The sequence below is a fragment of the Zosterops lateralis genome, assembly GCF_965231275.1.
Source record: "Zosterops lateralis genome assembly, chromosome: 10".
Lineage (NCBI taxonomy): Eukaryota > Metazoa > Chordata > Aves > Passeriformes > Zosteropidae > Zosterops > Zosterops lateralis.
In genome coordinates, this window is record NC_139770.1 from 21,067,695 (window position 1) to 21,080,329 (window position 12,635).

The 12,635-nt window shown below is 56.5% G+C and overlaps 1 protein-coding gene across 1 annotated transcript; it reads right to left on the bottom strand.

Moving 5' to 3' along the window:
• Nucleotides 1-1,682: 1,682 nt before the first annotated feature.
• SOX14 (SRY-box transcription factor 14) lies at nucleotides 1,683-2,405 on the bottom strand (the record flags this gene model as incomplete). The annotated part of the gene is made up of 1 exon (XM_083868805.1): nucleotides 1,683-2,405. One exon carries the CDS (start codon nucleotides 2,403-2,405, stop codon nucleotides 1,683-1,685), a length of 723 nt encoding a protein of 240 aa, XP_083724931.1.
• Nucleotides 2,406-12,635: the final 10,230 nt, after the last annotated feature.

Consider the following 12,635-nt stretch of genomic DNA (forward strand, 5'->3'; position numbering starts at 1 on the left):
TCTCTGCCCCTGCGCCGGGGGAAGAGCCCCGCTCACCGCCAATTGATCCGCGCAGGACCCCAAACCAGCCCTGCCGGCACCGCCAACGCTCCCCAGTGTTTCCCCGCACCGCTAGAACTCCAACGCCGCGGAGACAACTTTGGGAAAAGGCGCTTCCCCGACGGGACGGGGAGTGGGGAGCAGCCCCCCGCAGCCCCCCGCCTTCGCTCTGCTCTGTCCCGTCTTTTCGCCAGTTTTCTCCGCTCTCAGCCGCGTTTCCCCGACGGGCTCCGAGCGGAGCCCGGCCCAGCGCGGCCCGGAACGGCTCCAGGACAGGCGCGGGCTGCGGGCGGGAGTCGCTCCATGCCCCGGGGCGGGATGCGGGGGTCGCTCCGGCCCCCGGGGCGGGATGCGGGGGTCGCTCCAGCCCCCGGGGCGGGATGCGGGGGTCGCTCCAGGCCCCGGGGCGGGATGCGGGGGTCGCTCCATGCCCCGGGGCGGGATGCGGGGGTCGCTCCGGCCCCCGGGGCGGGATGCGGGGGTCGCTCCAGGCCCCGGGGCGGGATGCGGGGGTCGCTCCAGGCCCCGGGGCGGGATGCGGGGGTCGCTCCAGGCCCCGGGACAGGCGCGGGCTGCGGGCGGGGGTCGCTCCAGCCCCCGGGGCCGCTCCCCGCACTCACACCACGCTCTGGCCTCGTTTGATGACAGATTGTCTTTATTCAAAACGTCTTTGTTCAACAAATGAAAAGGTTTAACGAGGTAAAGTCCTGCCGGATACATCTTAGTTTCTGTTTCTTCTTGCCCGAGACATTGTGAAAACGTATTTAAATTGCCATCGGTTTTTATTCGGTTTTTCGTTATTATTATTAGTAGTAGTATTAATTTTTTTTTTTTACAATTCTACTGCCTGACTTCATACCTGACGCTCTGTCTAAAGTAAACTTAGATCTAGTCTCACTGGATCACACAAATTTAAGGACTATCTGTTTTAAATTAAGCAAACACTATCATATGTTTTAAATATAAATGTTTCTCCCCGTCTTTTTTTTTTTTTTCTTTTTTTTTTTTTCTTTTTTAACTTTGAAGAGCCTGTTTTCTGACATGAAAAGCAATTTTACCTAGTAGTACGTGGTGGCAAAATATATATATATTTATATATATATAACACAGCTGATCTCGTCTTTCAATGTGCAAAAGGAAAACAACGAGGAAAAAAAAAAATAAAATCAGAGTAAAACCGGGACTTCCCAAAGTCAAGTCCAAGTGACATGAGACCCTGGAGAACTCGTAGACATTAAGAGAATAAATAAAAATCGAAACCGCTTCTCTCTCTCTCCCTCCCTTTTTTTTTTTTTTTCTTTTTTCTCTTTTTCTCCCCGCTTTGTCCCGAAAAGGGCAGTTCAAGGTTCGCTTTTCTTTTCTGTTTGTTCTTTTTAAACACATTTACAACTCTTACGAGTGCCGGGCTCCTATCTGCCCCCGCAGGTCCCCCCCACGAGCTTTAGGCGAGAGCATCTCCGAGGCATCGTCCGCGTCTGTCCCGGCCCGGCGACGGGCGGCAGAGTCCTGCTTCGGGCGGGTGGCCTTTTATTTTTAATTTTTGCTCCTGCAGGTTTTATGTACATGCACACACGGAGGATTCCCAGTTGCGGCTGGCGGCCGGGCAGGGGACACACGCGCACACACACGCCCGGGGGTGGCTGTTACATGGCAGTGGCGTGTGCTGAAGAATAGGGGTCTATCCCAGTCTTGGTCATGCCCGGGAATAATATGTAGGCAACTGGAGGTTGCAAACTGGAGGCCGACCAGGCGGTACAGTTACACGGCACCACATAGCCCGGGTTGGTGGGCGAGGGGTGGGTGTGGGTGTGTTGGCTGGGGCAGCTCAAGCTGCCGAACGCCCCGTTCTGGTATCCCAAGGTGGAGGCGTAGGGCAGGGTGCTGGTGGCTAAGGTGTGAGGAACCTCAGTCATCTTCTGAATGGCGCTGGAGCTGAACTGGCTGGGGTCAAGTAAGGAGTAAGGTGCTGAGGTGGGGGGCAGGAAAGCCCTGGCCTTCTCCGGGGAGCTCAGCAGCGAGTCAGTGGCCCCCACGGGAAGCCCGGCGGCCTTTAAGGGATCTGTTTCCCCGAGGTAAGGCAAAGGGAAGACATACCTGTCCTTTTTCAGCAGGTTCTTGGGCTTGCGCCGGGGCCGGTACTTGTAGTCGGGATGCTCCTTCATGTGCTGCGCCCGCAGCCGCTTGGCCTCGTCGATGTAGGGGCGCTTCTCCGCCTCGGAGAGCAACTTCCACTCCGCGCCCAGCCGCTTGCTAATCTCCGAGTTGTGCATTTTGGGGTTCTCCTGGGCCATCTTGCGCCGTTGGCCGCGGGACCACACCATGAAGGCGTTCATGGGGCGCTTGATGTGGTCGCTGGGCTTGGACATGCTTCGGCCGGGGCTGTGCGGGCGGCGGCGGCTCTGCGGGGCGGTCGGGGCGCCCGACGGCGGCGGCAGCACCAGGAGGAGGAACGGGAGGAAGAGCGGCGGGAGGAGGCCGGAGGAGCCGGAGGAGCGGCAGGAGCGGGGCTCAGCTGATCATCACAGGTCCTCCGGCAGGGCCGTCCCCGGCGGAGCGGGGCCGGGGCGGGGCGCGGAGCGGCGCTGAGCGGAGCGGAGCGGGCCCGGGGCCCGGCGGGCACTAGGCGGGCGGGGAGCCGCCGGGCGCAGCTCCGGGCCGGCGCTGGGGACGCGGGGCGCTGCGGGGCAGTTCAAAGGCGCGGGGCTGCGGCGGGCAGGCTGACATAGCGGCAGGGCGGTCACAGCGCGGCCCGGCGCCCAATCAGCGCCCACGGGGGCCGCTTAAAAAGAGAGGGAGAGAGGAAGGGCGAGAGGAAGAGGAGGGGAGGGGACAGCGGAGGGAGGAGGAGGAAGGAAGGAGGGGACAGGAGGACCCCCCCGCCTTCCAAGGCGCGGATTAAAAGGAAGGCTTTTGTGAGTTGCTGCGCTACTGGAGCTGTGGAGGAAGGGGGAAGGAGAAGGGGGTCGTCCCCGTCTTCCTCATCCTCGCCCATCCCCGGGCTGTGCGGAGCGGGGCCGGTCCCGCCGCCGTCGGGGCTGCGAGCGCCGCTCTCCGCCGTGCGCCCGGCGCTCTCCGCTCCCCCGCCCCGCCTGCCCCGCGCTCCGGGCCGCTCTCCGCTCCCCCGCCCCGCCTGCCCCGCTCTCCGGGCCGCTCTCCGCTCCCCCGCCCCGCCTGCCCCGCGCTCCGGGCCGCTCTCCGCTCCCCCGCCCCGCCTGCCCCGCTCCGCAGCCCCGCTTAACCCCGGGAGCCGGCCCGCGTCCCGGCTCGCTTTGAATAATTGCCTGCCTCCCGCCAAACGCCCGTGGGGAAAATATTTATTAAATGGAAACAATTGTCCCGACTCCCGGGAGGGACCGCGTTTATTCCGGGCTTATTGGTTTTTAGCACCTGCTTTGGTTAACAAACCTGCTCTGCAAAGGCCCCCCCGGGCCGCCCCCGCCCCCGCCCGCGTCCGGCAGCGACCGGGGAGAGCAACGAGATGTCCGGGGGGGCTCCCGGCACGGGCGGGGGGCGGCCGGCCCGGCCCCTCCGGACTCCCCCCGCCCCTCTCCGCCCCAAACTTCCCCTCCTGCCCGAGGGAGCCTCCTCTGAGGCCGCTCCGGGCCCGGCCGCCGCTCCTGGGGGGCTCTCCCCCCCTCCCCCCGCCTCCAAATAATATTATTAATAATAATAGAATAAACCTCCTTCGCCCTTATTTCCTCCTTCCTCGCAAGAAATGACTTTGATTTCCCGGCAGAGCCCTGTGCGCGGAGCCGGGGAGGAGGAGGAGGAGGGAGATGAGGAGGAGGAAGAAGAAAGGGCCCGAGGATGGGGACCCCGCTCACCCGGACGGGCCCGGCAGTGCCCGCGGCTCTGGCTCTGCTGCCGCCGGGCCCGTCCCACAGGCTTTTTTCGTTGCGCCCAGAAATGCGCCGCGCATTTCCCGGCCCGCGGCAGAGCCCTGAGCCCAGAGCGGGCCCGGCGGGCGGGACCTCCCCGGCGGGATCCTCCTGATGCGGCCCGCACCTTCCCCAGGGGAATCCGCCCCATCCCCGGCGGGATCCTCCTGATGCGGCCCGCACCTTCCCCAGGGGAATCCGCCCCATCCCGGCGGGATCCTCCCTCTCCAGCCCCGCACCTTCCCCAGGGGAATCCGCCCCATCCCCGGCGGGATCCCCCGGGTGAGTTCCCCCGGCGGGGCTGGGGCTGGGCTGCCCGAGCGCTGCTCGTCCCGCAGCCCCCCGCGGGCTCGGCCCTGCCCGTGCTTGGGTGACACGCGTGGAAACTTTTTTTTTTACCGCACTTTTTCCGCAGAAAACAGCGCTGTGGGCAGCCCCAGCCCCGGCGCGCTGCCCGCGGGGGGAAAAGGCGCCCGGAGCCGCTGCCCCTCGTCTCCTCCTCAGCACCGCGGGCTTGTCCCCTCCGACGGCTAAAACACACAACTCCCTCCGCTTTTATTGTTTCTTTTCAAATCCTTCGAAGGATGGGGGAGAATTCGTATCGCCCGTCATCCCTGGGCGAGATTAAACGAGGGGAGCCGGGCGCCGGTCTCCAAAATCCGGGCGGCAAAAGCGCTCGGGAGGGAGCGGTGGCTCTGCCTGCTCCCGAAAAGTCTTTCCCATCAGTTAATGTTGCTTCGCAATGTTAATGATAAAAAATGGGCTTTCATTGGCTGCCGCCTCGCCGTGCTGCAGCACACCCGCTCCATCAGCTCGGGGCATTTCAGGCTCCCGTTTGTTCATTTACATCCCATAAATGCCCCCGCTAAAAAGAAAAAAAATAGGAAAAAAATTTCCTTCGAGATTCCAACGCTTCCACCCTTAAATACTTCTACTTCCCCCCTGAATCCTTTGTCCTGGAAGGGCATCTGTTTGCAGTTGTACGGCCCCCAGGGTTGGATTTTAAAAACTTTGTACCTTTTTGGGGTTTGGATTTTTTTTTTTTTTCCTTGGGGAGGGCAGCAATTTGCAAGGCAGGGACTGGAATCCATTTCTCCTCACCGGCTTGTTTAGACACCAAAACTATTGGTGCGATTATTATTCCTGAATGATATCATGGTAATGCACAGAGATAAGAACGGCCTGATAGGGAAACATTAAAATTGTATTCTTGGAGATAGTTCATTTGGAGGAACTTTAAATTAGATGAGATCATGTAGCCCGAGATCCAGTATCAGCATAAATAGAGCTGTATTTCTGCCTTCAGCCTCCTCCTCCTCCTCACAGGAATCACAGTCGGGTTTGCAACTGCCAAAAGTAGGAGGTGAAGAGCCCCCAGAATCTGAAAATAACCCCGATCCAAACTTTATTTAGGAAATAATGGATCTTTAAATAACTTTATTTTTTTAATGCTTCAGGCACTGGGAAAGGGAGGAGATTTTAAATTGATTTTTAATTGAAGGAAGCACGTTTTGGAAAGACTTCCAGGTTTCTGGGGCTTTTCAGAGGCACTGAGGATGCAGGTCCTGCCTGCTGTTCTGTGGGACCTGGTGAGATTCCCAGCACCAGGAATGCTTTTTTCCAAATACCCAGAATTAGCTCAGTGCACAGAATCCCACCGGGCATTGCAGGGGATGATTATATTCCTGCTTTTCCCTCATATCTGGTTATTTTACATGCAAGTGCACACATACATTTTGTTATGCGTGTGCCACATATTAAAAAAGACCCTTTTAATCACATGCCATCAAATAATATTTTCTGGGAGAGATATATGGAAAATATATGCAGAGAGCAGCTCATCCGGGCAGCAGCACTGATGTGTTCACAGATACTGTGCAGAACAGACTGGATACTTACAGGTTATTCTTTCTGCATTTTTACGGTGTTTCTTGCTCAATTTCATCCCCCCAGCCTGAAAAAGGCATTTATTCAACTCCAGCTATGAAGAGTTACAGGGATCCAGCCTCCTGCATGGAGAGATTTAGTGGAGCAGGTCAGTGCCCCGTACAGCCCTGACAGAAGAGGGGAGCAGTGATGGATGTGGCAGGTTGGATCATCCCACGAGCCGCCTGCTCACGCTGGCCAACAAGAGATGCTCCCTGGGAAGGGACCACCTTCCACGGGAGAGAGCTGGAGAATAACTTGCCTCAAAACTAAAGATCTCCCCTGGATTAGGACCTGGTTTATGCCCTGAGGCAGAAGTTTGCAGCCCTTTTCAAACTTAATTTTTGTTCTGCACGTTTTATCCGTGTGTGATACAACCTGAGCCCATCCCTTCCTTTAGTGCAGTGCTCTGTGCATTTAGCTCACACCCCTCACAGGTGAGCTGTTCATTGCTCTTTTGCAGCACCATTTATATTTGTGGCTCGCTGTTAATGAGGAAGGTGATGGATATTTGCAGGGATTTCCCTCCTGGCTCAGGCTCCCTGCAGGTGACAATCCTGTGGTGTGGCCACCAGTGCTGTGAGACGTGTGCCCTGCTGCCTCTGTGGGCAGGTCCAGGGCTCTTCACTGGGGTGAAGGTCCTGATCAGTGAGCCAGTGCAGTGTCTGACAGAAAAAACATGCCTTGAATTATACCAGCCTTCCCAGAGCACCAAATTCAGCACAGTTATGGAATTACAGAATCATAGAATGGTTTGGGCTGGAAGGGACCTTTAAAGGTCACCGAGTCCAAGCACTTTGCAATGAGCAGGGACACCTTCCATTGGAGCAGGCTGTTCAGAGCCCCACCCATTTTGAATGTTTCCAGGGATGGGGTGTCCACCACCTTTCTGGGCAACCTGTGCCAGGGCCTCACCACATTTGTGGAAATCTTCCATCCTCTGTCTCTCCCAGGCCTCCAGTTGTCTGTGTGTCACTGTGAGGACGTGCTGCAGTGAGCAGTGAGAGTGCAGCCAGGCCAGCAGCTCCTGGGGTGACACTGCTGTCATTGTGAGGACACCAAGCTGTGGCAGAGACCCTCGAAGCTCCCCCATGGAATCAGGGAGCAGCTTGGACTGCATGGAATCTACAAGGAGTCTCTGGGTATCATCCTGCTGGAGACTCCTGAGGCAGTGTCACCTCTGCGCCACCTCCTAACGCCTTCCCGTAGCAACTTAAGGAGTTAAAAAATGAGTGGCTGAAGAGTTGTTCATCCTTCCCAAGGTCAGAAATACCGAGTGGAAACACACTGGGAGTCCCTCCCACGCTGCAGAACCCCATGGGTGCATCAGCCCACCTTCCCAGGGAGAGGCCCCTGGAGACCCCCCTGGATTTTGCTTTCCCTGCAGCAGCAGCAGGAGGCAGATCTGAGGAGTCTCTCCAGTAAATAAGTGCATTCACTGTGGCCATGGATGTAAACCCGGGGGCTTGACACGGCATTGACTTCCCAGATATTGTATGGCCAGGGAGCTTCAGTCATTGTCAGCAGCATGAAGGGAAGGATAAAGGACCTGAGCTCAGGAGTGCAGAGCAGGCTTGTAAGGAGAGGCTGTATTTCTTATTAGACCAACTGATACAGTCAGAAAAAAAAAAAAACAAAAAAACAACCAAAAAAAAAAAAAAAAAAAAAAAAAAAAAAAAAAAAAAAAAAAAAAAAACAGACAGGTTTTCAGGCACATGAGCTCAGAAATAGAAGCAACAACTTTCAAGAAAAGTGCCAAGGCTGAACTCTTTATCTCCTGCACTCCCCTGCCTCCACTCCTGGGGAGGCTGATGGCTTCATTACCCTCATCCAGCCTTCCTCCCTGGGCTGGGATGGAGCTCTGCAATGGGATTGTTCCCTGTGATCCAGCCTTCCTCCCTGGGTTGGAATGGAGCTCTGGAATGGGATTGTTCCCTGTGATCCAGCCATCCTTCCCAAGGTGGGATGGAGCTCTGGAATGGGATTGTTCCCTGTGATCCAGCCTTCCTCCCTGGGCTGGGATGGAGCTCTGCAGTGGGATTGTTCCCTGTGATCCAGCCTTCCTCCCTGGGCTGGGATGGAGCTCTGGAATGGGATTGTTCCCTGTGATCCAGCCTTCCTCCCTGGGTTGGAATGGAGCTCTGCAATGGGATTGCTCCCTGTGATCCAGTCATCCTTCCCAAGGTGGGATGGAGCTCTGCAGTGGGATTGCTTCCAGCCAGCATCAGGCAAGGAGAAACAGAGGTCCAAAGGTGGAAGAAAAGCTAAGGGTAAGGAAGGAAAGTGACCTGCTGGGTTTGGCATGTCAGGTGAGCTCTGGAGTAGCTTTTTTCTGGATGGCTGACATGAAAGAGGCCTGTGCAGTGCTCAGGCAGACATGACCAACTCTGTGTTCTGCAAACAGAGGATACACCTAAAATATTGTCTGGTTGTGTTTCTAACACAGTTAAATAACTTAAGCAGTGGAAATCTGGCCACAATGTGAATGTATGGAGGAAAATACTCATTCTAGTGGTGTAAGTACTCTCAAAACCAGTTCAAAGGCTCAGGGGTCCTGCAAATCTGTGTCTTGTCCCCATGTAGCACATTTTGCATTTGGATACCTGAATGAGACCAGTATGTTTAAAAGCAGCCACCACCAATGTCCCTGAGGGTCACAGTGCTGGAGCTTCAGAACCATCTGTTGTTTCAGTGAAGTGTGGTTAAAATCATGTCCACTCCATTTGTTTTAGGCTGTCAGCATCACACACAAGGTGGAGAAAGATTTTTCTGTCCAAACTGCCCTGTTTGGTCAGTGTGTCCCCTCTTGTGAACATCTGCCCCCTCAAACACATCCAGGCTCTCAGCACAGTCAAGCTTCCCACCCAAATGAACCAAACCAAACCCTACAAGAGCCGTAAAGTTTCTTCCCTGCTCTTCTCATAGACCCTGATGTGGCAGAAACACAAAGCCTGTGAGAAAGCAGCACCTGAGACTTATCAAAGAGCTCATAAACAGCTGATTTATCCCACTGGAAGGTCTCCAGACCTCTCCTCACTACTCCTACAACTGTTCTCAGGAAGTTCCAGAGGTGGATTAGGGTATTTTAAGCACTGAAGACCATTTCTTCCCCACAACACATTCCTAGGATAATAAGAATCCTGGGAACTCCCAGGACCGCCAAAGGCTGCTTGCCATCGTCCTGGAGAAGTTGCTTATCATGTGGTCCAAAATGATCAGAAAAACCTCCAGAGCAGCCAGGATTTAAGCATGTTGTTTAGGTCCTGGATTGCTGGTGAAGAACCAAAGTTGTATAAGAGATGCTCCAGCAAGAAAGAGATTCTCCAGCAAGCAAGAGATGCTCCGTGCTATCTATCCCCTGCTCCAGGGCAGTAAGAGACAACCAGAAGTGACAGATGCTCTTCTGCCTCAGGCCTGCTCCCCTCCAAAGTCTGTGCAGCGCACATGGAACACCCCAATGATCTCAGCAGAACCAAGCCTGCGTGGCAAACACAGCTCTGGGCTGAACTGGTGAAACCAGGTCTGAGCACTCACTCAGTGCTGCTGCTCAGTGCAGACTCAGCCCTGCCACTGACCTCAGTGAGTGAGGCAGCTCTGGGAAAACCACAGGGCACGTATCCACCTGAGCAGACTGAGAAGGCAACGGCTCCCATCCAAAGGCTCCTTTACGGGAGCCCAGATGCCTCTGAGATGTCTTTTGTTTCTTGCCAGATGTTTGTGGTGGCATCTTGGAGCAAAGCTCCCCCTGGCTCACCCCCAGCCTGGGAGTTGCCCTCAGAGGCTCAGCAGAGCAGAGCACCTCGAGCAGGGAAGGTGTCCACATGCTGCACGTAGACTTTGTGTGGAGGTTGTGTTTGCTTTGGGGTGTCAGCTGGGAGTCAAATGCCCTGGCAGAGACCATGGTCTGGTGGGGAGTCGGCAGTGGGTCCCCAGAACTCAGGGGAAGAGCCCCCAGTGTCCTCTCCAGGCCTGCAGAAGCCGTTCCTCAGAGGAATTAGCAGGGCTGTGGTCTCCAGCCATGCAATGGTCCCCAGAACCCTCCCTGGGCATGGGAGTGACCTCCTGCCCAGCCATGCTGGGAAACAAGCCTGGAGAGCCAAGAGAGAGGGAAACAGTGTGCCAGACTCCAAAGAATGAGTCACCCAAATGGATGGAGACAGCAAACATTAGGATGGAGAAATCCCAAATCCTCTGAGCCGTTTGGAGATTCCCTTTGGTGGGGGTTGCAGCCTGGCTGAGCTCCACCAGCCCTGCTGCAGGACTGCCATGAGGGCTGGGAGCAGAGCTGCACCGGCTTGCAGCTTCCAAAGGAATTCCTGGTTTGTGCTGGACATGCCCTCTCCTGCCCTCTCCAGCCTGGTCCTGCTCATTCCACCGCAGCATCCCTACCTCCCTGGCAAACAGATCCCTCTCTGCACAGGAAACTTTGGGGGAAGCCTCAGGAACTAACTTTGGGGGATGGTGCAGATTGTACGATCATGGCTTGAGGAAATTATTATATTTTTAATTAAATTTTGTGTGCTATGCGCAGATACTACAGTAGTGGGCCCTTTATCAATTGTTAACACGAATACTAATGAATACTAATGCTAATCATTTGTTTCTGGAAACAAATACAAAGATATTTGACGAGGGAGAGGAAAAAAACCTCTCTGAATTTTAACACCAAAAACAATGAAACGCGTTTGAGGCCGGCGGTGGCGGAAGACAAAACCCCACGGTCACAATGCGGTGACACCGAACGTGAGACTCTGGCATTAACCCTCCGAAAATGACTCAAGGAACAACTCCGACAGCCTCGGGCCAAAACTGCAGCGGGCGCTCCCCGGGAGGGGAAACCCTGCAGGGCACAGCCCCGGCCCCTCCTCCGGGGCCCTGCGGGGACCGGGATGGCACCGGGACCGGGACATGGAGCGGGACGGAGCGATGGATCCGTTCTTCATTCCCGGCGCTGATTTACAGGGCGCCCATCTCCCTCCAGCAGCTGCTCGTGCTTTACGAGGTTTTGCAGATGAAAGCCAACGCGATTTCCACCCACCCAGCCCAAACGGGAAGGCGCGCTCCAGTAACCCTTTCCTAACCCTGGAGCCAGGGATTCTGCGGAGAGCAATTTCGCCGGCAGGAGATTCCAGGGAGGGCAATTAATGAAAGGCTTGGATGAAGCTTGTCTTGTATCTCCTTCCAAGCGCGGCCATAGAGGTTTGCGCTGGGGCGGGGGAGGCGAACGTTAAAGGCAGGGCCTGCTCTGGAGCACACCCAGTCTGCAGCATCTGCGAATTTCTCCCCCAGGATAAATAACTGAGGTATCTCCGTCACTCGGGGCTGTTCAAATTATTCATAGCAAATAAATTACCAGGTGTATTTAGTCTGTTGTCGTTTCTCTCCCCCCCCGCCTCCTCCCCTTTTCCTACCCGCTCATGAATCACTTGGAAATAGATTCTGATTTCTGCAAGTGTGTCTATTAGTCATGATAAGGAGCCGTGGCCCGGCGCAGGCAAAGGCTGGTGGCCAGTGGGCTGTGGGCAAAGGCTCATTACTGGCCTTGAGTCTACACCTCAGAGGTGATCCAGGCCCTGCTTCGGAGACCAAGCCGTGTTTTCCCCACTTCCTTTTTAACCAGCAATGGGAGCAAGAGGAAGGACGGCAGAGATGCTCAGCACAAGCCTGCTCTGGCAGGCAGGAATCCCCCCTGCTTCTCCTGCAAGTGGGGCTGCTCCAACACAGACCGTGACCCCTGTGGGGCTGGCGGACCCTGCCAGTGCTACTCCGGCCCCGGGCTGTGAGTACCAGGGGTGCATCCCACATCTGAGCTCCCACCGCGGCCGGGCAGCGCTGCCCTCCAAAACTCAGCACACCAAAACTCCTGTGCCTCTCCAAAACTCAGCACACCTGCCAGAGCCATGAAGAGCATTTCTGTCCCTCCTGGAACAGGGTCAGCCCCAGGCTCTCCCATGGGAAGCAGAGCATCGGCCCCATCCCCTCTGCCCCAGGCTTTGGCTCCAGAGGCAATTCCCGCCCCAGCAGGCTGACCCAGCCTGCCCTGATGGAGTCCCAGCCTTCCCCCGGCTCCGGCTGGAGGGGAAAACTTGTCACGGCCGGAATACAATTGGCACGCCCAGCTTTGGGCAGCCCTGGCGAGGTGAGGGGATGCAGGTGGGAGGAGAGGAGAGGAGGAGGAGCCGGGGCCGCCCTCCCTGCGCGGCGCGTGGCGCTCCGGTTCCCGGCAAAGGGAGCCGTGTCTGATTACCGGGCAAACAATAGTGAGCAGCGCTATTTAAACACATCCAATTACCGCCGCTATTCAGCGGGCAGAGGCCGATGTGAGAATGCAAACACGGGGAGAGCAGAGAGGTCTCTGCCGGGGAAAGCTGTAGGAGCCTTGTAACTCTGCCCTCTGAGAAGGGATTTAATCAGCAGCTGCTCATTGGCAGGGCGAGCGGGAAGAATGAGCGCTTTGTGCACGGGGCTGACTTTTCCCACTCCCTGGGGCACGCAGATCACTCCCCTGATCACCTCCCTCCCCTGGGAAGCGCTGCTTGATGGCACAGACCGGGCTGCTCCGTCCCGCCAAACACCGCCCGGGCCATAACCCCCAAAGGAACATCTCCATTTCCCTCTGCCGCTCCGACTCTGTTGTGATCCAGGGGTTTGTGATGACTGAGAGATCCCTCAGGCCCCCCAGGGGTGCTGGGGATGGAGGACTCTCCGCTGCCCCACCCAGACCCCTCCCCGCCGGTGCCGGGTTTAGTCCGGCCCTTTGCTCTCCGTGGCTCCTGCCCAGGAGGGGACACG